A 22,807-nucleotide genomic window follows, 5' to 3' on the forward strand; every position below is an offset into this window, starting at 1 on the left:
TAACTTGAGATAAATGACTTCCAAGAAACTGTGATCTTCCCACCGACAGACAGATACTATTGGAAGTGCCTACGATGATGATGTACACTGACGACTACTCACATCGTAACTACTAACGTTTCACAGCTGACACCAAAAGAATAGTGAGAAAATAAGTAGTTCGGGCAGTGTCACTCGTGAGAATGCCTGGTAAAGAATGGCAGGCTTGACCGGCATTCTCAGGGGAAGGCCTGCCGGTTTGGTTTCAAAATCTATCACAAACGACTTAGTCTGGGAGCCTGTGTTACCTGGGAGGCATGAACAAAAACGGCTAGCAAATGTGACTGCACCCAGATGTGGATTTTACGTTACTTGAAAGAGGGATAAGCTGAGACCTGTGACAGCTGCGCGTCTACATATTTATCCCAGTAATATGTGAGTAGTTTGAAACCTATGCCGACGTGAGTAACTGCTCGCCTAGGGTGTTAAAGAGCATTGGACGTAGGTCAACGATAAGTACCGTCGTTCCTGATGGCGATGTTTACCAGTAGATCCTCAGGGCTTAGGGGTCCTACTAGAGGCGATCGTAATGTACGGGCTACGGAGATAGGAACGAGACGACATCGCATCATAACAGCGTTGAACACCTAAAATCGGCGGGAGCAATCTTGTACATGTGATGCCATTGTCGTTGGGGTTCCATACCGCGGTATTTGAGGGACCTTACTCGTAGAGGTAGTATCCCCACTGCCTCCATGATTGCGTTTCTTAGACAGTAGGATCTCGGTACCTGTTACTGGGCACCGCGACCATAGGAATGTATTTTCTGAATGACGGTTGCATATGGAAGATTGGTCAACAGATCTTCTGTATACGTTCTGGACGTGTTACCTATCTCAGTTCGCCGTGCCCGAGTCGGGAAAAAACGTCAAAATGTTATGATCCATCAGGTTTCAATTTGGGGAAAGATCACCATCGACAAATTCGAAGGGCGGGCCGACTGACAATGGTGCGGTCAAGACTAACAAACGGATAGGCAGGCAATATACCAAGGGGGGAGAATATTCTGAAATCAAGGATCGGGCAAACGGCAGTTTCCGATTGCAAAATATTGTTGGCATATTCTCATGAAAATTAAAGGATCTATGTACGTCAACGTGTAAGTAAATACCTGACAGAATAATGTGGCGCACCTTCCGAGGTACTCATCGCATGCATAATGCTAGTGACATGACTCGGTGTTGAATTCGGGAGATAATGATATGGGAATACAACAGTATTGAATGCACGTCTACTAGGATCAGTGTAATGCGACAGAAGGGGGAGAAGAAGCCGTACCACCATTCGAATAAACCAATAACTATAGTCATTTAAAGAATAAAGTCCGGGGGTGGCAGTGTTGACACAATGACAACAGTTGACGGAAAGTACGAAGAATTATGGGTGAACGCACGTCTCATTGCAACCCTAGTTTCAGTTGTAGATAGATGGACACACCCAACCCTTCGATAGGGCGTGGCGGCGAGGTTTTGATACGCTTTAGTTGGAAGGGGTAACTGTCATCATTTTGAACAGGATCATCAAAGTGCTTACTCCGGACAGAGCTGCAACATTTCATTGGTTAATGGTGATCTCGCTATGATGAAACCTTTCAACAGACGCTGTGATGAGCCAATGAACAAAAGAGAAAGTTAAACATTAGGCCAGACCGCAGAGGAATGGAGGACTGGTAAATCCTCACACAATTTGAGATGGAACTCGCCGGTACACTGGTTACTGTCAGCAGCTACCCGTCTCGGAGTTTGTACTTCCTCTAGTTGGCGTTGTGAAATATTGCAAGAAAGGTTAGATCCCCCTCGCGGAAGTCATTCCGGTCGCGACTGAATGGACAACACCACAAAGGACCTACGTATGAAAGCTGTCTGGGTAGGTCCAGTGAAGCAATATAAAGGACGCGTTGAATAGAACCGTGGTGTAGGGAGCCGAGTCGGACTGAACAAGCAGCCAATACCAATACAATGGTGATGTGTTGCATAATGGTGACCAGTTCGTCAGTCAGAGACGAACAGAGATAATGTCATAGAACTTGTCGAAAGCTTGTTGGCAACACGTTGGCAAAGTTAGGGCGTAGGAAGCAGAATAATACAGAAATTTTGTACCAGAGTCACTGAGCGTCAGAAACCTAACAAAGTACATGCCAAGACGAGGAAGCCAGAGCTGTGATAGCCGGGATCGGAACTGGATGACCTCAATTAACAGGGGTTAGGGTTCAGAGACACGAAACACGTGAGTCTCGTGGTCGTTGTATGACGAGAGCGGCCGCTGTGACACCGACTCCCCCTTTATAGGCCTCCATTCTTCACGTTAGCCGATGCAATGGTATTTAACTCGACCTCCAAATTTCTGCTGCCATCCAATGATGTTACGCGGGACAATTCTCTAACCAATCTATCCACCATGGAGACGATGGCCTCTGTCCATGCTATCGCCCTCGAAATTTGCTATACGATATATGGAGAGCTTTCCTTGTCTTCGGATGTTATTGATCGATTCTATGAGTCAAGCGCTAGTGAGTCGGGTTCTCTATCGCCAAATGGATGTTGCTAACAGACTGACAGTGTAAGAAACGTGTTCTGACCGTCGAATACGCTGACGTACCTCCCAATATTCTAGATATGAAAACCCTGTGCTCACGGCAACATCACGCTCCGTTATCTTTGACATCTTTAGATTGGGCAGGCGACTACATTCTGTTGACATTCCCCAGCCACTCGCTGTGTTCTATACGCTTCTTCGCTTAAAACCGCCAGAAGACGCCAACAATCCCTTGTTAAAAGCCCTGCGCGTGTGGAATGAGGTCGGAGATATCAGCGAACACGAGAGCTTTGGTGAGCAATGAAATCATTCTCAGCATGACCCGATCATTGACAATTGAAAATGTATAGATGGACATAGAAAGGCTGTTATAGAGCACACCCTCAACATCCTTGTTCTTCCAAGCATCCACATTGATTCGTACAAACGTGCCCCATTTCATCGTTCTGTCCTATCTACCGATTCATTGATTTCCCGTTCGTCATGCAATTACCACCCTGCTTCTCCATCATTGCCTATTCCTGGAACGTCATTATCTCTTCCCTCACCTTTCCACTTTAAACTTCATGTCATAACACGACTCTCTTTTAATGAACAGGGTCACATTACCAACCACCGAGACTATTGGGATGTGAAGGACTTGATGGGTCTGTTACCAGGAGTATCGCTGGTACAGTGGATCCTTAGCCGCCTGGCTGCGAAGGGTCTCTCGTACAACTCTAGGTTCTTGACAAGGATCTCGGCGCATCCTCATCTTCACGACGCTGAACACCCCACAAATCATGATGGTGCTGCTGCCGAGAACCGTGATTTAGTGAACGGTCCAATGGCCTATGTCAAGTCCGCCAAGCAGACGCATGGTCATTGACCCACTCACTCTGATACGCCATCTCCTCATTCAAGAACCATATGCTTTTATCTCGATCGGGAGAGTGTTTTTGGTGTGACAACTTTCGGTGAATTGTGGCGCCACACCGAGGTCATAGGGCGTTGTGGGGGAACTTGAGATGTGCGTGGTCCGGGAGATATCGAGATAAGGCCGGCGGTGTCTTTACCAGAGGGTCGCCTGACGCATTATCAAAAGTAACCATTTACACCGTTCTGAACGCCGTCACTCGCCTATATGACCCAAGTCTGAAGGGTCGTTGGCATGGACGGCTGTACAAAAGAATTTGTAAGTGCCCTAAAGTCTTCTTGAGAGTAATGATATTCTTGTATTCTGGTCCAAAGTATGATAAACGCCCATAGCCTCAAGACTAAGGTAGCTAAAAGCGGATTCCGCGCCCGTTTCGTTTCAATCCAGGCCTTCGATTGTACTAGGACGCAGACAGTTAGACGTCAACTAGCCACGAGGAGACTATCTCTACCTCTATGACCATACAAGTCTCTTCTTGCTGAAAGGAGCCTCCGTGTAGATCCCATACTACTGGCGACCACTCCACACGGAGTCCCTATTATTATCCCTTAACCTGCGTACAAGGTCCGCCTCCACTCATGAAAATTTCAAGGCGCCCAAGCTAAGTAAACCGATACTCTCACCTGATGCTTCTCAAGTGGTGCCTTGTCCCAACTATACAACGAGGCCCAGAAACGGCCCTTTCATTCCCATGTGGTTCCAGATTTCGCTTTTCACCCTTGTGCTCAAGGATCCTTTTAACAGCAACCTGAAACCAGGATACTAGGGCTCAGTCGTAACGTCGCTTCGCCTTTCGGAAATCATAATGCACTTGCGGACCGACGCCACACCAAGAAGATGCCAGATATCCTGTATTATCTACTCGTTCACATGCCACACAGCTGAGAGTAGTAGTTCGCGCGCGTCATTCGCTGTTTTGTTATGCAGCCGAAGTTGGTGGGTGCCTGAAGGACGCCGCCCCGCTTGTATGCTGTTTACTTTGCAATGAACTGAACTTTCAGGGTATCAAATCTTATGCTACCACAGTCCTCAGATTTCGAGGTCAGATTTTTACCGCTGAAACGATTCTAATCCAATGAGACGCCGGGGATTGACTCATATAAACCTGTAACGGCCCGCGTTTCCCCACGAACCTTCCTTCCCTGCGCCTAGAATTGAGGCTTCTATGCCACAGGATGACACGGTCAATAATACCTAACGCCCATCCTTCACCTACTCGAGAAGAAGGTAAGGGTTTCAGTTCTCGCCCCGGTCGGTACCTTCGTCCGAACCTCTTTAAATGCATGTGTGCGCGTCGAGCCGGGCTATGGATCCACGAGTTTGGCCTACTGTACAAAAATTCCACTTTTTCACGGGCCCCCTACGACCCCGCTCCAATACGATTTGACGAGGCTGTGCGACCGGGCTATTCTCGTCTCAGTGTTCAAACGCCCTACAAGGTGCGTATTCTCAGTGTTCTGCCGTGGACGTCGGATAGACCCTACTATACACACAAGACCCGGGAGAACCACGTTTAGTACCAAGAGCATACAGCCGTGGTGCAGGAACTGAAGCTCTTCCGTTCGACAAGTGCTGTACCGACCGGTGCAATGCAAGTGACGAGTGTCAGGCATCCAATTATAGCTTTAAGGTCAGATTAGATTCAGCCAGCGCGACATCTCAATAAGTGATTGATTTTACGACATTCTTCTCGTGAACGATTACACTGCGTCCATACCTATTCAGTGTACGTACTTCTCATCGCTGTGCTATTTGTTTCCCCTCGGTGAACGGACGTGGCAAAAGTCAGGGACCGTCAATGCTTGGCTGAATGTGGGCCAGTGCTTCTTGTTCTTCTTCCCGCTCTACAAATTCTGACATACAAATTGCACCTTCCTCTTTTCGCCAGGACACGTGTAGTATTTACGATAGCCTACGATACAGTTGTCTGAGGAGTCCATTAACAGCCTGAATGCCATTTGTTTTCAGAAGCTGGGGTGTCCCTGGACCCAAATCTGAACTCAGAACTTGCGTAGAAATGTATTGCCCGTCTATTTCCTGCTCCAATTGTCTTCATGTGACGGGTTTTAGTGCTACTCGTATCTTCGAAGCGATCTCACGCATACTGAGTCCTTATTCACAGTAAACTGACTTCCAACTTGGCATTGGAGACGTCTATAGCTTCCGTTACTCAATGCATAGATTACTACGAGATCTTGCGTGTATGTAAGTACCACAGCAGTTAGTAATGAGTATACAACCCTGCCTATGCAAGGAAATTGCTTCCGATAGTCAATATATGGAGGACTAATAACAGGGACTGAGAGTACAAGACTCTTGTATATGTTTCAATTATTGTCGCGATGTCCCTTCCATTCTTCTTAGAAAACAATAACTTCTATAGCAATCGAACAAATGCGGTCTTCTCTCCAAGCACCATTGTTAAATCAGTTGAATGCCTTATTGGGTACATACGTAGAACGTGCTCCACAGAACATCTAGAAATGGAAGTTCGCCTTTCCAACACCCGCCGATTATCTTTGGACTTGCCCCCCCCCCGGGATCGTGATCCAAGGCTCCCGCAGCCCGTCCCCCCCTTGCCACTGGCAATTTGGAATTAGTGTCAATTCCGAACTTGAATTAGTTGCATGAGTGTGGCGACGCTATCATACGGTATGTATGTGTGTTATAATTGTATCCAGCGCTGCTCCAAGCCCTCGCTCAGTTATGTATTCTGTACGTACATAAACCCGCATTCTTCAAAATGTTGTTTCTCATGTCTCCACTCAAGCGCCCCATGTCCGAAACATGTGCTGGGAAGAAACAAGACGCATAAATTAACGACGATCGCGCTGGCAGACTCCGGCAGGCTGTTAGTAACCAAATAATAATTACGGGTACCTTCATTTTCCCTTTCGAAATCGTCCCCCCACTTCAAGATCCAGGAGAATGGCGACATGGTCGCTTAAGTTACCGTTACAAATGGCGTACTGGACCGAGATCCCCTGGACATTCAGAAGCGCTGAGAAGACTCACTTTCGGATTGTTCCCCTTCCCCCCGCCGCCCGTACTAACTTCTGGGAGTCAAGGGGGTTAAACAAGGCAAATACAAATGCTAAAGAAGTTGTGGATAAGAAACAGTATCGGGATCCTGCGAACGGCGTCAACACGTTTTGAAGGATGCTGTCAATATGGTCTAGGGCCGTATCGCCTTGGGCATCTTATAGCACTACGGGCATTGGAATGTCCAAAGCTCCCAAAAGGTCGAGCTGTGGGAACGTTCTGGCAGCCTTCTGCAGGCGACTAGACCCCCGGAACCTGTTGATACCTGTATGACATCATACATCGGCCCAGCTGTTAGGGTTCTTCAGGGAAGCGCTAAGGTTAATGAATTTTCGCGTCGAAAAAGAAAGAGAAGAAAGAAAAGGTCATCAGGAGTGGACCCACGCGAGAAACGCCGACATGGTGTAAATGAGCATTTGGGTGTCTTGTTTTGCCGGACAAATTGCCAGTTGGTTCGGGCCTGGTGACCTTAGCTCCCTAGCGACCCTGCGGGGGGTAGACATGCCGCCTACGTCGAGTTTGAGGGAGGGTATCTATAGGAAGTGACTTATAATAATAAGGGTGTTAACTTGGAATGGATCGCGACTAGACCTTTTGCGTTTATGAGGTCCCCCGGTCTTGGCAGGCAGCTCAAGGCAGACGCGTATTTGTAGAGCGGATCTAGGTAAGTGAGTGGGCAACGTCCAGTTTGTGCCCGTCGCCGACGACGGGAATGTAATAAGTACGTGTGTAATTTCTGTCCAAAAGGGATGGATGATACAGTCGCAGCACCACTATCGTGCATAAAGGGGTCTTCCCCCGCGGCACAATACTCGGGGTCCGGGTACTGTAAACTGGCTTGAGGGAGTGAGGATAACACATTGGGAACCCTTACCTAGAGTCTGACCATGGCACTGCTGGAAAAAGAAAAGGTCATCGGGGGACACGTTCAACCTGTGAATTTCCCATCTTTCAATTTGAAGCAACTATTGCAATATCTAACATGTTTTCCCATGGGAGGAACACAGGTAAGTAGATAACAACAAAAGGAGGACTGATCATACTTTGATCATTGTTCAAAGCACTGTGCATGCCGCATCCGCCGGCTTCGAAAACGTGGTTATAGCAGGATCAGGCTATGAACACTCTAGTTTGACTATAATAAGCACGTCGTCTGCCACCATCGGACAGATGATCCACGCCTGCGATTGGGATTTTCAGGAAGCGATCATGATGGATGTCGAAGAGGAGGAAGATGATGGCGTAGGTAATCATGTCAAAATACCGCCTTTTCCCGCTCTTCCTTGTTTTACAATGTCGTGTTTCGATGCTATATAAGGACCATGGTTCGAATTTGCGCTATGGTTAGGAGCTTTTTCCGTCGTTGTGCCGCGAGTTGTCACCAAATAGCGAGCCCCACGAGTCTTAGCTTCAGCATCCGAGGATTCGGTGCCGTCTAACTCCCTGGGGGACTGACTATACACGAAGCCATGCGCATCACATTGTACCCCTGGCGCATCAGATTTTCCACTCATCCTTTCGAATATCGTTTATGTGCAGAGATCCAGAGATCGGCAAAACGTCAGTTTTCCAACGGTTCAAAAAAAAAGCTGTGTGGTTGGTGGTTGGTGGTGCGTACCGTCTTACCCTGCGTCCAGGCCTTTTCTTGATTTTAGGCAAGACTTTGCTCTCTTACTCCGGATTTTACGCCCCTATCCCGCCCTCTTCTTAACCAAAACTGGTAGTAGTACATGCGCCAGGGTAGGACGACTGCATACGATCGACGTCGATCGACAATCCATTCAGAAAACGAACGTCTAGACGAGCCCCAGCAATAAAATACATACCCCTCTCCGACTCACCCGCTCCCTTCGCACGCCCCACCTGATAACCACCTTTTTCACCAGCCCTATGGGCGCCGCGAATCCAATGCGCACGCGTCCAATCAACGATATTTATTTATTCTCAAAAACCAACGTTCGAACGATTTTTTTTTTAAAAAAATGGTTATTCCTAGGTACGGTGCGCGCGCGATGGTGGGGACCCCAATCACCCCATCCCGTAGGGTCAAGCGTCCTTGGGAAGTCAATCCCTTGTGTCCGAGGACTCGGGCAAACCACCGAGGTCCCTGAAATGCATTCATTTCTTAGTTCTCTCCAGATATCCATATTGTCTTGGGAAGCGTGGTAAAGTGCTTCACAGGCAGGCAATTGACGGTTCCGCTTTACCGACCAAATAACAACGACGACCACCACAAGGGATGTACATATGATCATCTATCAGATCAACTCTCTCGATCGTGTTTTCAGCCCCTCCCGTGGACCGAAATTTCATTGTAATAGGAGGGTGGCGGTGACGGCACTTATCAGTGATTAGCGAGCGTGTTCGAGTAATCACTGCGAGGCGAGGTGCTTCTGGCCATGTTACAACCTTGAAGTCGCCATATCGTCATAGTACACTCAATTCGTAACTGTTATTTGGCTATGGCGCTCAGTCCCCCGAGTCTCTGCCATGTACACCTGCGATGTTCATTTCCTGGCTTTTTTGCGATCTCCCTTATGCGCATCCTACTACTAACAATCTCGGCTGTCTTATCATCTCGAAAACCCGGAAAATTTCCGTGTGGCGTTATACTCCTCTACCACTACTATCTTATCTTCCAATTTCATCATAGATGGTACCTTCCCAGTGGACGAAGGCATTTTGGATTTGCAGGGCCAACCCAACCGTAAATCATCCTCGTCTCCATTGTGCCAGTAGGTCGAAAGCGCTGTTCGTGTGATGTACTTCTTGGGAACAATGGAGATTCCTAGATCTCACAACCACACCGTCCTGTTGGGGGAAGAAACAAAAAAAAACGAATCATCTTCGCCTCCATTATCTCGCGCGAAGCCCTCCTTCCAGATCTTCAGTACAGGATCTCTCGGGCTATCGTGCCCTCATTTTTGCCATCGCATGCCCCCCGCGCTCCAGATCTCCCTTCATCTCAAAGGGATTCATTCTTACGTGTATCGTTCTCCCCCCTCTCCCCCGTTCTTCGGTTTTCGGTCTATTTCCCCATGTCTCGTTCCCGAGGAGCCTTGGCTCCCCTTCTCCTCCACGCGTTTGTGTTTCAGCCCAAGCTTCCATTCCAAGGGCATGACTTTTTGGGCATGCGTATTCTGCGGGAGTGGGGGGGAGTGGGGGAGAGCGATATCCTTATGTGGACGCCTGTGGGTGCTCTTATCTCCTATCACCAGCGTTGATTCTGATTCCACGGAAGTATTTTTTTCCTCCCCTCCCAATGATGATCGTTTGGGAAAGTCTTGTAATGTCTTAATTAACGGGCCCCCTCACGCATGTCTTTTTCGCCACACTCTCTCCCCTCCCGCAGAACACGGCACGGTACGTCACACGGCTGCCGGTATCTGGTATCTGTACCTCACCGAAGTGCTCGCGAGATCTGTAAGGGCGACAAGACGAACCGCAATTGGCTTTTTGGAAGGAGTTTCGTATTCAGGAGCGGGCTCGACGACCGAGGGACGTGGGACGTGCGCAGCTGACGTAGAGGAGGAGGGACGGGCACATGACCTTGGCATTTGGTTTACCGATGTCGACACTGCCTCTCGTACTATATACATGTACACCACTCTAGCGTAGAAGAGAAGGAAGGGAGGCACTTGAAAGACGGCACATGACCTTGTCACGTTTATTCTTTTGCTTACCGACGTCGACCGCTACTGTAACTCTAGGGCGGAGGCCAAGATCGTAGGACGTATGGATGGCGGGCCGAGTCGGTTCCTGCACTGTGCTGTATCCTCGTGTGGATGCATATCCGACACGGATAGTGAGAGTGAGACTCCAACGTCCTTCCGAAGTCGCACCAAGTATAGAGGGGGCAATAGGTGAGATGAGGCTTTGAGCTTGGCGCGCATCCGAAATATGGAGTGGGCAATACGTACATGAGACTTGAGCGTCGTTCCGGTGTCAAGGACAAGGAGACAATACGGTACCAACCCGTCGGTCTCGCACGTTTCACTTTCCGACGGAGGGACAAGCAACGACGGGTCGTCTGCAGTATCGAGTGTAGTAATGGCCTGGGCAATAGACGAGACTCGGCCATCGTAATGGAGAAAGACGACCTGGGCAATAAGTAGATGAGACTTTGGCGCCCATCCGAAATATAGAGTGGGCAATATAATTTGATCAGACTCTAGCGTCTTTCTGATGGAGGGACAATACGACACCAGCGAGTCATGTTAAGGGAAGAAGCAACGAATGCCGGTGGCCCAACTTCGCCTTGGTTTAGCGCCTACCCGAAATATGGAGAAGGGCAATGACTCCGGTGTCAAGGGATGGAGAGACAAGGCGACAGACAATACAATACCGGCGGGTCACAGTAATGCACGGCTCCAGCGTATTGGCCTGGGCAGACAGGGCATGATGCTGGCGGGTTAGAAGATAGGTTGTTTGGCGTTGGCCCTTGAAACGTGCTAGCGTCGGCGATGGATGATGCTTTCATTTGGTCGTCAGGCTGGGGGAGAACTCGACAAGTGAACATTATGATCATCATCGGCACGGTAACCTCGTGCACTGGGTCGGGGAGGGGAGGGGAGGAGGTGTTGCTATTAGAAACGGTGAAGAAGAAATGTACCTGTCTCATGGGCGAACTCAATTGCGAGAAGGATTTGTATATGTATAATTTTGTTTGTGAGGTTTGGTCGGATTTGACCATCAGCCTCAGTAGATACTGCAGACCGGTGATTCCTAGGCGATATGTTTGCAAGGAAGCGGTTACTTGGTAAAAATGAAGAGAGTTTCTTCTCTGTGTGAGCAGAAACGTTCGCGGGTGGTAGGTACCCGAAGAGAAGACGCACGAGTGAGATAGTATGTATACCGGTGGGATCGATCACCGTTCTGAATGTCTCGCGGAGGCAAATCGAGAAGAAAGGGTAGCGGTGTGGTAATCGTTCATTAAAAAAACCCGAGAAATTTGTAGAGAGTTGACCGCCGTATATCGCAACCTCGGAGACTACGCCGAACGTGCATAGCCTTTGAGGCGGGAGAAGGAAGTTGGGGGGCGTCCGTCTTGAGCAAGGTAGTCCAATGAAAACTTGGGATTAGATACGAAAGATTGAAAAAGTACTAATGCATGGAGCGGCGGTGGGAAATGAATGAATAGGCTGGACGAGACTTCTGAGGGATGCGAATAATAATCGGACCGTCAGATAATAATAACCTGCTTAAAAGACATGCACATTTCATCTAGTAGTACACGGGGGCGGAGGGTCTAATAGATAAGATAGTTTTTACACAGCAACCGATAATAAATACGAAGGATAGATAGCGGAATATGTTATAGCACGTTAAGCGGATACGACCTCTGGGGGCAAAGTATAGTCGGCATAATGGGCAAAGTCGACGTTGGGGAGGCGGATGGGGGGCGGAGAGGGTGAGGGGAGGGGGTGTGGGTAGGTTGTTGGTGAGGGCGAGGGATAGGTAGAAGAGGTTGATGAGGACGAGTAGATAGACACTGGGTGGGAATTAGAATAAGATTTATGGATAAGGTGGTGTGCACCTACGCGAATCATCCCATTCCTGCGAAGCGCGACGAGGCAAGAGCTGAGGGCTCCTACTGTGCTCCTTCTTTGGGGAGAGAGGTTTCTTCTGAGGAGCCTGAGCAGCAGCGGCTTTGCGGGCCTTGTTGCCGGCTCTAAGCTCGTCGAAGCGTAGGGGCCTGGGACGGAGGTGGGTGCGCTCGTAGAGGCCGCATTTATTGCATACAATCTTGCCAGGGTTGAGGGTGGAGCGGCGCCAGGAGGGGGGCTCTGTGGTATGGCAGTTGAAGCAGCGGCGGCGGAGGTATTGGGTTTCTTTGGAGGCGGCGTCATCAGTGTGTTGGACAGGGAGGCCGGTGTGGGGGGAGAGGGTATAGGAGGGCGGTGGCGGGGACGGGAAGGGCTGGTAGAATTGTTGGTGGTGGTGCGGGTGGTGGTGGTGGTGCATTGGGGGGAGGGTGATAGGCTCGGCAGGGTAGTCGGCACGCACGTACGGGAATGTGGCGCGGCGAACAACGGCGGGGTGGTGGTCGTCATACAGCTCCTGGAGAAGAGAGCCGCCACCGGGAGCCTCGTATGGTTGGTGGGAGGGATAGGATGAGAAGAAAGGGTCCTCCCTAGGTGAGGGTGTGCGGGGAGCAGCAGACGCGTACGAGGGAAAGACAAGCTGTTGCGAATCCATGACACAAGTTGGATGTAGCCCATTCCAATTGCCGCTTTTCTATCCCTCGACTCTCAGCAAAAGGGTCCCATCCAAATGGGGTTACCACATCGGGTCGATCTCAGATCCTGTACCGTAACTTCGGGTCTCAGCCCCCCGGAACACCGCCAGCGTGCAACACAGGCGCTTGCCGAACAACGTTCCCATCGCAGGAACACAAATAGAAACAAATACGGCGTACGTAAACCGACTCGGACAGCCATGTCCCTCCAATTTGCTCCCGTCACTAAATCCCTCCTCGTCTTCCTCAGTGCGAGCACTTTGTTCGTCTCCCTCTTCGATATCGGCCCGTCGCTTGCCCTCCCACCGACCCTTGCGCAACCCTATCGCGCTTTCACTCATGCCGTCTTCCTCCCCGACTCGCCCTCCCTGCTCCTCGCCCTCTTGCTCCTAGTCCAGACCGCTCCGACGCTCGAGAGGAGGTTGTCGTCGCGTCATCTCGCCGCGCTGCTCTTCATCATCGCGCCCCTTGGGCCTGTCGCGTTGACCGCCGCGTGTGTGTACACCCATGCCGTGCTGGTGCCCCCGTCGTACACCTACTCGGTCGGGTTCGTGACGCTCACGCCACATGCCGCGACGTGGGTCCTCCTCGCCCTCCTCGCCCTCCTCACCTCACCCGTACTTGCCGTCCTGGGCGTCCTGGCAGCCGTCGTGTACCGGTCCCCTCTCTTGCCCCTCCCGATAAAGCGCTTCCGCCCCCCGCTCCCATTCGTTCCCGATACTCCCACTGTGCCGAGGTCCAGGCGCGCGTTTCCCAGCCCGGTGTCTGCCACCGCCGCTCCTTCTGCCAGTTCCATGCGCGAGTGGGTGACCCAGCTCACGCCGGCGACTCCAGGCGTACGTGCACCGCCAGAGGAGGAGATTGTCCAGGTGACGAATATGTTTCCGGATTTGTCTAGAGAGGCCGTCGTGGGTGCTCTTCAGCGCAGCCCCAATGTTACCGCAGCCGTCGATACATTGCTTAGTAGTAGTTAATACATTGGTTTATTAGCGTGAATGACGACTCTTCAAGCTATCCAACAATGCTTCCACGTCTTTTGCTGCACTTTTTCTTTTGCGTTTCTCCTTTTTCCGCTTTCGTCTCTCTTCCCTGGTCTCTCCTTCATGTTTTCTCTTCTTTTTCCGCCTCTGCTCAATGATAAACTCCCTCATCGGGTCCTCTGGATCGATATCCTTGCCCAGATCCTCTTCCTCCTCCTCTTCCTCTCCCTCATCATCCACAATATCCTGCGGCCTGGCATTAAACTGCTCCCCCTCGACCTCCCTCCACTCGCCATCCTCCCCCTTCTCCTTCGGCTGCTTATAATCCCTGACATGATCCACCCTAAGCGTCTTCCCCAGGACCTTGGCTCCGTTCAGGTTATCCACAGCCAGCACCGTCGACCGCTGGTCCTCATACATGAGGAACCCAAACCCCCGCTGCTTCCCCGTCGCCTTGTCCCGCGGCAAATGCACGTTTGCCACCTCGCCGTACTGCGAAAAGATGGTGATCACGTCCCCTTCGGTCAGCTCGTAGTTGAGCCCCCCGACATAGATGTATGCAGAATCTTTGTACGTGTCGTGCCATGAGCCTGATACGCCCAGACGGAGCTCGGCTTCGTTGATGGCATTGATTTCACGGACGACGCTGCGAGTAGATTAGCATAGACGAAATGAAACAATAATAATAATCGACCTACTTCATGGATGATGATGGTCCAAGTCAATCGAGCAAAACCTTCCCACGCTCCCATTCTTTTTTTTTTTTTGGCTTCTTACCACAATGAGCATACCAAAATTCACGCTCCCCCCCATTTACGACACGCCGGAGTCCCCCTGGGGCCCGCCCCCGCTGTCCTCCCTTCCCTCGTCGCTCACCGACGTCCCTTACGCGCCCTACTCCAAGTCTGACAAACTCGGGCGGTTCGCCGACTGGAACGCCTCGTCGCCTGTGCAGACGGCGCCGCAGCCCCAGGCGAAGCGCGCGCAGGCCTACGGGAGCGGGACCGCCAGTGCGTTTGCGTATTTCCATGCGGACGACGAGGCGAGTTTCTCGTTGGTGGACAATACGGCGGGGAAGAGTGGGGGCGTTGTTGGGCGGGGACGGGGGGCGGCGAGGGGCGGCGCTGGGAGGGGTGGGGGCAGGGGCGGAGCGGGAAGAGGAGGAGGAGGGCAGGTGCAGCAGGGCGGCGGGAGGGGCGGTGGCGGGAGGAGGAACTGGAGGGATTGGGAGAAGAATAATCGGGCAAGGGAGAGTAGTGTTTTGATTAGCCCGAATTGGGAGTTGAAAGAGGAGATTGAGTTTCATAGGCTTGCAAAGTTGAGGTTGGATGTTGATGAGCCTGAGGATATGTATGACTGTTCTTTTTTGTTTTCCTTCTCTTTTTTTCTAATTTCTTTCCAGTTCTTCATACGGCCGTCTATACGCCTATGACAAAACCTACGACCGGATAACGACCAAAACGGAACGGCCCCTCCAGATCCTCGACAGGCTGAAATACAACCCCACCACGTCCGACGACCCCGTGATCCAATCCCTGCGCGCGAACCAGCCCCCCAACACTGTGCGGATCTACACCACAGACACGATCCTCTCCGTGCTCATGTGCGCCACTCGGTCCGTCTACCCCTGGGACATCGTCATCTTGCGCACCCCCGACGCCCTCTTCCTCGATAAACGCGATGGGGGCCCCTTTGACACCGTCACCGTCAACGAGAATGCCACGGACCCCCCCTCGGCCGACTCCCAGCCCTCCATCAACACCCCGATCAACTTGAGTCTCGAGGCGACGTTTATAAACCAGAATTTCGGCTTCCAGAGCGTGGACGAGAGGAAACACGTGGATCTGGGCCACCCGAATCCATTTCATCCCCCGGAGGAGGGCGAGCCGCTCGCGTCGTGTGGGTATAGGTACAGGGAGTTTGATTTGGGGATCACGGACGAGGAGGATGTGAAGATCGTGGTGCGGACAGAGGTGGATGCGGTCCTGCCTGGAGGCGGGTACGCGACGATTCGCGCGCTGAATGAGTACGAGCCGAAAGCGTGTGGCGCCCCGGATTGGAGGAGCAAGCTCGACAGCCAGCGCGGGGCCGTCGTGGCGACCGAGATGAAAAACAACAGTGCCAAGCTCGCTCGGTGGGCTGTCCAGGCGCTCCTTGCTGGTGCGGAGAGCATGAAGGTAGGGTATGTGAGTCGGGTGAGTCCGAGGGATAATACCCGCCATGTCGTGTTGAGTACGGCGAGTATGAGGCCGGGGGAGTTTGCGGGCCAGTTGAATGTCGGCGTGAGGAATGGGTGGGGGGTCGTAAGGTGTGTGGCGGATGTGTGTTTGGCGTTGCCGGAGGGGAAGTATGTCCTTGTGAGGGATCCGAATAGGCCCGTTGTTAGGTTGTATGCGGTGCCCATGGGGACCTTTGTGGCAGAGGAGCAGGAGGCGCAGGACGAGCAGGAGGATGCGACAGAGGATGCGTAAGATTCACGACGTGCTAGCTTCAAAAATGTGATTTTCTTGTGTGTATACGGGTCCTTTCCCCAGCTTTTCTGATTCGAATGGTGGGGCTCATATTCCATCAGGCTCGCTTATGTAGTGCCCGACTCTTGATTTTATGACCCAAGTGCTTCGTGAGAGATCGAGAGCACTTGCAGATCTCGCAATCTTTCTTCTGATTCGAACTTCGTATTTTTTTTTTCCAGCGCGTTATGTATGCTAGTGCCTGATATTCCTTACTTTCTGCCTAAAAATCAGAGTTTTTTTTCCTTTTGTCTGCGACTCTTCGTGAGATCTACACTTCCCGCACGGGTCCCTTTCCCCCCAATTCAGCGGGAGCCTCCTACGCAAAGTCTTTCTGGCCCGTGGAAGATCAGAAATTCGCATCTCGGTACCGCTGACTATTGGTCCCGCCCTTTTCTTGATAAATTTCGCGCACCTGATTGAATTTCACTACGCGGCCCGCCAAGATCAGAAAATTCGCGACTGGGTTCGGTGCCGCAGGCTATTTCCCTAGCCGGCGGGCCCGACTCCGATTTTATTTTATTTTTGTTTTTGACCGTGACGGTGCACATGTCCCGACGTGGAGTCCGCGTCTTGTATGTATGTATGGGCGGACGGACGGACAGATGGGGTGCGGTAAAGGCGCGTCACACTTTTACGTAGTGCGCCGCTCCGAGTCGTAAATTCAATTCAAGTTGAAGGCGATTCCGAATTTGACTGGCGATCTACCTATGTACTTCATCGTCTAGGCTCTCAATCAAAAAAGTACGTATGTACCAACTTTGAAAGCGCCCGAACAAAAATTATCTCCGAGTCCGTTTATCCAGCCAGCCAGGAAGCTTTCTGATAATCATCATCAGCGTTTGAGGGTGGTGATAACTTTAGTTCCTGCGAGCCCAAAATCGAAGTGCTAGTGAGTACGTGTTTGAGGGGGAGGGAGGATTTACTCTTTTACTTTGCCTTCAAGATGAAACTTGATGCTAGAATTGTGTGTGTGTGTGGGAATGAGCTAGGGGACTCCGAGGTCTGCTTTGAATTCCAAGTCATAGCCACATGAATACCGGGGTAGGCTCTTTCAATACGCATTCACCTTTACTTCCCTGAGAATCCCGACGAGCCCGTGATGGAATCAACTTGGGTGCACTGCCCAAGAGGCGATAAGCGCGCGGGAGCTGTGAGTTACCTTTACACATCCCGAGGTGCTGTCCCAAATCATCCGGGTCCCCACCTGGTTCGTATATTCAGTACTCAGTACGAGCTGGTAAATTTAGACTTGTGGGGTCAAACATCGAAAACTGTTCGATCTATCGACGTTGCCGGGGTTGAAACAGATACGGGGAGAAGACGTTCATTAATGAGCACAGGTGCAGAAGAAGCCTGCCAGATGGATTCTCGTGCCACAAAGCGGTGCTTGGACGTGCTTCCTTCGATCCGGAGGAGAGAGGAGGGGGGACGACGATGCGAAATCAAGGACATAGCAAAAACTGATGTCTCCGGGTTTCGCTCCGCCTCTCCGGTCCAAACCAACTGATAATATAAACTCACTCCAGGAGCTCATTCAGCTGGCACTGGTGAAACAGATTGCACGAGGGAAATCCCGACGCGCATGTTTTTCATTATAGTTCGTGTGGGACGGGACCAGTCAGTGGCTAGCCTCGGAAAAAGAAGATCATGATACCCAGCCAACGAGATGAACGTTGGACGTTGTTCGCCTGCCGAGGCGATCTTAGTTGCCGACGATTCGAGAGTTGATCGACTGGGAAGCTGTGCCGAGTGAAACGAACAGATTTATCAAGAGCAATGGATTTGGGTCTTCAGAAATCGACGGAGATGTCGTAGGTGTAAGGGATGATTGTGTCAGGTTATACGCGACTCCCTTACGGTCGACAATCCCGTGCCATGAAGGTGTCGATCCTGAAGTGCCTCGAGGCTAGGATCGTTGCTTCGTGTACATGATTCCAAGATCGAGTTCGCCCAGGATTAGAGATGGATACTCAGCTGGAGAAGCAAAAGCGCGAATTCCGAAAAAGCCTCCCTTCTCTTCCCTTTCCGGTGTACGTTACGCACCAATAATTCAAGGCACATGTGTATTGAATGGAATGTCTGTGTACCTGTATGACCCCGGGAAATGGATTTGAGGCAGACTGCATTTATTATACATCAAAACAGGACAACCATAGCAACGAAGTGGTTCGAATTCTAGATGGAAGGAACACTACTTGCGATGTTTTGTTTCAGCGCGTGCGAGGAAACGGAGGTTGAACGTGATACGATACTTCCCGGTTGTGGATCCACCTTGACCGGTTGGTACCTGTTCAATTTCGGGATCGCAGCGTGAAATTGGACATTGGATGGTCGGGCTCGGGGAGGGTGCCTTGGCCTTGTGGTATCCAAGGGCAGTGGCGTCGTTGTTGTCGTTCCTTTAATAAGAAATTGCCATAGCCAATATGGACAGTCACTATGCAGGGTTTTAATTCGAACTTGTGGAATTCAAATGGCCCGATGCACCTGACGGGAACTGGTGAGGTTTGTTGCCATAACCACCGTGAGAATGTCGATATGGTGCTATTCCTGAGGCGCGCATGATGACCGTAGGCGCATTGGAAGGAGGGATGGGGAAAGGGAGTATTTCGTACCGTGCAGTGCATTTGTTGATGGTTGATGGTATGCCGAGAACGTAAGCCGGGGGTTTCATTGGGTCTAGGTCGGTAGATCATGAGAAATCGGTACCGTTTGAAGTAGTTTGGTAGACTGACTTGGGACGAGGCCGGAGAACTATCGGAGAACTGGAAATTATAAATTTGAGCTTGACGCCCCTCGTGCTACTGAACCGTATTCCTGAGAGTAGGCAGGTATACACAGACTGACACTGGAAAGCTGCGTTGATTTTCGATCGTAGTAGGGGCGGTCGCTCGAACGTCCGTTACGATCATGATCGTGCCACCAAGGATGTCTGTTTAAATGAAAGCCTTTGATCAAGTCCGGATTTATCAGCGTCCGATTGTTTGGGCCTGTCGGACGGGCATGAGAAACTCGAAGTCAAAATGCGATCGATGAAACGGGGTAGGGGAAGAAAGGATACGAAGAAGCAGCGCAGGAGAAGAAGGGAGGGGGGGGGGTAACGGGGGTCCGGGACGGGGATAGCTATCGAGACATTTGATAGGTGATTGACAAAGGCGTGCCAGTGTATGCCGACGCGTTGGGTCTTCTATAGCTATTAGCATACAAATGGGGAGCGCTCTTTGAATGGAGGAGACTGTGAGGGACTGTCAGTCATATGTTTGTTATTCCCCATTTACATTGTCGAATATGTCGTCTGGGTCTGGACCGGTGCTAATTAGAGGCGGAGACAGTACGAGGTCGAGGTACCCAAAGAATTCCCATGGGATTTTGTTGAAAAACCGTACTGCGAGGACCAGGGAGAAGTGAAACGCGAGCTGACGGAGAAGAGATAGTGTGTGGGCTAGGAGTGGAGGTGAACTGTAACTGTAACTGTATGAAAGGAATCAGCTATCAAAGAAGCCAGGTCAGCTTGAGTTTAGTCCTAGAGAGATAGAACGGGACCGTAGCCGTACATATATTATTACCGTGAGTGCAAATGATAAGGCACACACTTCCCATGGATGTGTATGTGTGTATGTTCGGGATGTTCCAGAAGACTCAGCAAGGTTCAAAGTTCCGTCCATACAAATACCATCCGAGGCGCAGAGCCACACTGCAGGGGGATAAGCATCTGTTAACTTTGAGCACTGCTCGAAATTTTGCGTGTTCTGGCCCTGACGAAGGACGCCCATCCCATAAAACTTGACAGTTGAAACGGGAATAGAACTGGGACCCAAGGTGAACTGTCTGACCGTTTCCCGGGCCTGGCAGAAATAACGGGCTTCTATCGCCTGTCCACGCGTACGTGAATCGCACGAGCATAGCATGAGAAAATGCAGCGCGCTAAAGAAAGGCAGGTCGGTGCATTTCTACTGTGAAATACCGCTGGGAGGGTTAGCATATGTGCTCCAGGGATTGGGAAATTTATAGTAAATGGACTTTGAACAGGGGGATTCGGAGGCTGCGGATGACACACGTCATGTAGTAAGAGGTTTGCCTATGTTTGTCCGCGCCACACGCACCGCGCCCAAAGAAAGGGTCAAAGGAAACTCGTGTTTCGAATTTGGCTGAACGTCGACCACCGTCTACCGACTACTACCCGACTGCTCGCCTAAGAGGGGAGGGCCCACGCCGTTGCTAAAGGTGCGAAATATACCTTCGGGCGTTGTAGATTGTTATTGAAACGCATAGAGAAGCTCAAACCGCGATAGGTTACGGCACGCCTCAGCGGCCCTCGCCCACTCTTTTTTCTCCTTCCCCTGATACCCTTATCTTCAGTTCTTCACTACATTGCTCTTTCTTTTAATACGTTTGTTGCATTGAAATGCATTCTCAGTGAGGCGGGCTCGTGGTGGGTGCGGAAAATCATCGGACTAACTTTCAGTCTAAACAGGGAAGCGATCATTCACGCGCCACACCGACGGCGGGACGATAGCTGCGTGGATCCCAACCCAGCTAATACCATCACAGACCGCCTTAATACACTTCTCAATTCTTCTGGAGCTGGTTATATTCTGCCGCTTTGCGCAGGGGCAGAGTACTTGATAGAATCTCCGATTCTTTTCGCTGCCCCCCAACAGGAGATAAGCACGGTTGGGTACCCTACTGGAGACGAGCGCGCCACACTTATTGTCAATGGACCGGTCTACAATGGAACGGGACACACGACCGCTATAGATGGTACCTGTGCGAATTGTACAGGTATTAAGATCAGGAACATTCAGGTATGTCGTCTGTTTGATTTCAGAAATCATGTTATAATTATTTCGAAGATCAATGGTACTCGTCTCGGAGCAAGCCCGACTACCGGAGGGGCCAATATTGAGATGGGTGGACCTAATACAGATCAAGTCATCGAATATGTCCGGTCGTTTGACCCTCGAAGCTGGTCATGTCTTCATGTAGCGGAGGGCGGCTTGGAATGCAAGAACGCTACCGTGAGTCTAATATCTGCTGATACGACGGTCGGCCGGCACCTCATGCGAAGGCCCAGGTTCAAAATAATGACATTGGTCCGTGCGGGAGCGATACCTATCAACAATGGGCGGATGGTATCAGTGTAGCTTGCGCCAGCAGTGTCGTCCGTAATAACATGGTGATGGGTCCCACGGACGGTGGGATTGTTCTCTTCGGTGCGCCTGGCACGCAGGTGTACAACAATACCATTTGGGTTGTGGACGTGAGTTATTTCTACAGAAAGAAACGAGCCTTGCAACTAATTGCTTATGTCTGACAGCAAATACTTCTCGGGGGCATTAACATGGTGGACTACCTTCCTTGGTATGGAAACTATGCTGGGACAGTCGTTCATAATAATACAATGATCGGCGGTTTCGCTACGGGCGAAGGTAATGCAACTAAAGGCACGAATGTGGATGATGCTATCATGAAGTGGGTTATTCACGCATCTATATTTGCATTAGGTGTTGACGGCTTTCTATTAGGATCGGTGTAGCTATCGGACCTCGTACTTGGTTTGGACCCGAGTATGGCACCAATCTCAGTCATTCGGGGACGGTCTACGACAACAGCTTCTCGGGAGCGTTCAGCTATGCCATCGCCGTCACATCAGCCACCAATTTCACAGTTCAGAGCAACTCCTTGTTCGGAAATACGTCCTTCATTGGTGCTGTTGGGCCGAACTGCAGTATCACCGACGTCGACATTCCGACTCCCGCCGCGTTCGTGATAGACAGGAACCTCACCTCAGGCATGACTCTTCAGTCCGATTTCACGAACATTACCAACGGGGACTCTATTACCTGCGTAGCTCCTCCAGCTGGCGGTGACTTTTGGCCCTATGGTGGAAACCCGGCAAGCGGCTCGGGTTCGTCGGGTGGCAGTGGCAGTGGCAGCAGTGGTGGTGGCGGGATGTCTGCAGGAGCCAAGGCGGGTATCGCAATTGGCGTGATAGTCGGCGTCATCGCCCTCGGCCTGGCGGCTTGGCTCACTCGCAAGTGGGCCATCAATCGTTCCGAGTCGAAAAAATTGTACTACTCGACGCGCCAGTCGCGCTTTTTGAAGCATTCCTAAAGCTTTTCGTCTCTTCATACAGACAACGGATTCATGCATACCCGACACGATTTTACATATAGAGTTCCTCGGTCTATGACCAAAGGACTTCATTGGACATTGCTAAGTAAATATAGTTTATATTTTATTCGCACGAGATAGAGTACCTTGTAGTTCAACTGTTGCTTCATACATCCTACACCAACACCAATATTTATTCTGTACAGTAGTTTTAGTTGTCGCCTCTGTTATTATATATGTTTTCACGTCAAATATCGCTGTGGCGGTTTGGAACAGAGACTGCCACTCGCCGGCCTTTGCCGAGCATAGTTATCACGTGTGACTCCGTCATCCTGCATTATTGACCCGGTTTGTCTCGTTAAAACAAGTTCCAAGGGCAAACGCTCGCCACATCTACTCCTCTTTTACTCTCCTACTTCCACCTCTTCCGTCA

The 22,807-nt window shown here is 50.8% G+C and overlaps 7 protein-coding genes across 7 annotated transcripts; 4 read left to right on the forward strand and 3 right to left on the reverse strand.

The window, feature by feature from the left end:
* Positions 1–1,446: 1,446 nt before the first annotated feature.
* On the reverse strand, positions 1,447–2,181 carry BT62DRAFT_930642 (uncharacterized protein). Its single transcript, XM_043185974.1, has 3 exons — positions 1,721–2,181; positions 1,573–1,640; positions 1,447–1,516 (listed from the first exon to the last, which is right to left on the reverse strand). Exon 1 carries the CDS (start codon positions 2,012–2,014, stop codon positions 1,793–1,795), a length of 222 nt encoding a protein of 73 aa, XP_043041129.1. The 5' UTR covers positions 2,015–2,181; the 3' UTR covers positions 1,447–1,516; positions 1,573–1,640; positions 1,721–1,792.
* A 472-nt stretch (positions 2,182–2,653) lies between these two features.
* BT62DRAFT_892092 (uncharacterized protein) lies at positions 2,654–3,442 on the forward strand (the record flags this gene model as incomplete). Its single annotated transcript, XM_043183095.1, has 2 exons — positions 2,654–2,867; positions 2,925–3,442. Coding segments are annotated over 2 exons (732 nt in total), but the record flags the coding sequence as incomplete, so codon positions are not given.
* Positions 3,443–11,490: 8,048 nt separating this feature from the next.
* BT62DRAFT_785148 (uncharacterized protein) lies at positions 11,491–12,869 on the reverse strand. Its single transcript, XM_043182275.1, has 2 exons — positions 12,069–12,869; positions 11,491–12,023 (listed from the first exon to the last, which is right to left on the reverse strand). Exons 1-2 carry the CDS (start codon positions 12,728–12,730, stop codon positions 11,756–11,758), a joined length of 930 nt encoding a protein of 309 aa, XP_043041131.1. The 5' UTR covers positions 12,731–12,869; the 3' UTR covers positions 11,491–11,755.
* Positions 12,870–12,890: 21 nt separating this feature from the next.
* On the forward strand, positions 12,891–13,830 carry BT62DRAFT_785242 (uncharacterized protein). The gene has a single exon (XM_043182276.1). It carries the CDS (start codon positions 12,971–12,973, stop codon positions 13,742–13,744), a length of 774 nt encoding a protein of 257 aa, XP_043041132.1. The 5' UTR covers positions 12,891–12,970; the 3' UTR covers positions 13,745–13,830.
* BT62DRAFT_1004391 (uncharacterized protein) lies at positions 13,757–14,453 on the reverse strand (the record flags this gene model as incomplete). Its single annotated transcript, XM_043177030.1, has 2 exons — positions 13,757–14,396; positions 14,449–14,453. The coding sequence occupies 2 exons, from the start codon at positions 14,451–14,453 to the stop codon at positions 13,757–13,759; spliced, it is 645 nt and encodes a 214-aa protein (XP_043041133.1).
* A 54-nt stretch (positions 14,454–14,507) lies between these two features.
* Positions 14,508–16,437, forward strand: BT62DRAFT_947738 (translation initiation factor eIF-3, subunit D). Its single transcript, XM_043188034.1, has 2 exons — positions 14,508–15,100; positions 15,153–16,437. The coding sequence occupies exons 1-2, from the start codon at positions 14,532–14,534 to the stop codon at positions 16,219–16,221; spliced, it is 1,638 nt and encodes a 545-aa protein (XP_043041134.1). The 5' UTR covers positions 14,508–14,531; the 3' UTR covers positions 16,222–16,437.
* A 3,941-nt stretch (positions 16,438–20,378) lies between these two features.
* Positions 20,379–22,632, forward strand: BT62DRAFT_785282 (uncharacterized protein). The gene is made up of 7 exons (XM_043182277.1): positions 20,379–20,484; positions 20,538–20,676; positions 20,726–21,065; positions 21,114–21,278; positions 21,335–21,520; positions 21,578–21,732; positions 21,786–22,632. Exons 2-7 carry the CDS (start codon positions 20,666–20,668, stop codon positions 22,372–22,374), a joined length of 1,446 nt encoding a protein of 481 aa, XP_043041135.1. The 5' UTR covers positions 20,379–20,484; positions 20,538–20,665; the 3' UTR covers positions 22,375–22,632.
* The last annotated feature ends 175 nt before the right edge of the window (positions 22,633–22,807 follow it).

Source organism: Guyanagaster necrorhizus (genome assembly GCF_019112545.1).
Source record: "Guyanagaster necrorhizus MCA 3950 unplaced genomic scaffold BT62scaffold_9, whole genome shotgun sequence".
NCBI lineage: Eukaryota > Fungi > Basidiomycota > Agaricomycetes > Agaricales > Physalacriaceae > Guyanagaster > Guyanagaster necrorhizus.

What these genes read in the sequence shown, in the direction of transcription:
- BT62DRAFT_785242 (XM_043182276.1), top strand. Translation starts at nt 12,971, where the DNA reads ATGTCCCTCCAATTTGCTCCCGTCACTAAATCCCTCCTCGTCTTCCTC.
- BT62DRAFT_785148 (XM_043182275.1), bottom strand. Translation starts at nt 12,730, where the DNA reads ATGGATTCGCAACAGCTTGTCTTTCCCTCGTACGCGTCTGCTGCTCCC. An exon ending in GAATGGGATGATTCGCGTAG is followed by an intron (nt 12,024 to 12,068) that starts GTGCACACCACC and finishes ATTCCCACCCAG; the next exon opens with TGTCTATCTACTCGTCCTCA.
- BT62DRAFT_947738 (XM_043188034.1), top strand. Translation starts at nt 14,532, where the DNA reads ATGAGCATACCAAAATTCACGCTCCCCCCCATTTACGACACGCCGGAG. An exon ending in GTTGATGAGCCTGAGGATAT is followed by an intron (nt 15,101 to 15,152) that starts GTATGACTGTTC and finishes ATTTCTTTCCAG; the next exon opens with TTCTTCATACGGCCGTCTAT.
- BT62DRAFT_930642 (XM_043185974.1), bottom strand. Translation starts at nt 2,014, where the DNA reads ATGCAACACATCACCATTGTATTGGTATTGGCTGCTTGTTCAGTCCGA.
- BT62DRAFT_785282 (XM_043182277.1), top strand. An exon ending in TTAAGATCAGGAACATTCAG is followed by an intron (nt 21,066 to 21,113) that starts GTATGTCGTCTG and finishes ATTATTTCGAAG; the next exon opens with ATCAATGGTACTCGTCTCGG. An exon ending in TGGAATGCAAGAACGCTACC is followed by an intron (nt 21,279 to 21,334) that starts GTGAGTCTAATA and finishes GCGAAGGCCCAG; the next exon opens with GTTCAAAATAATGACATTGG.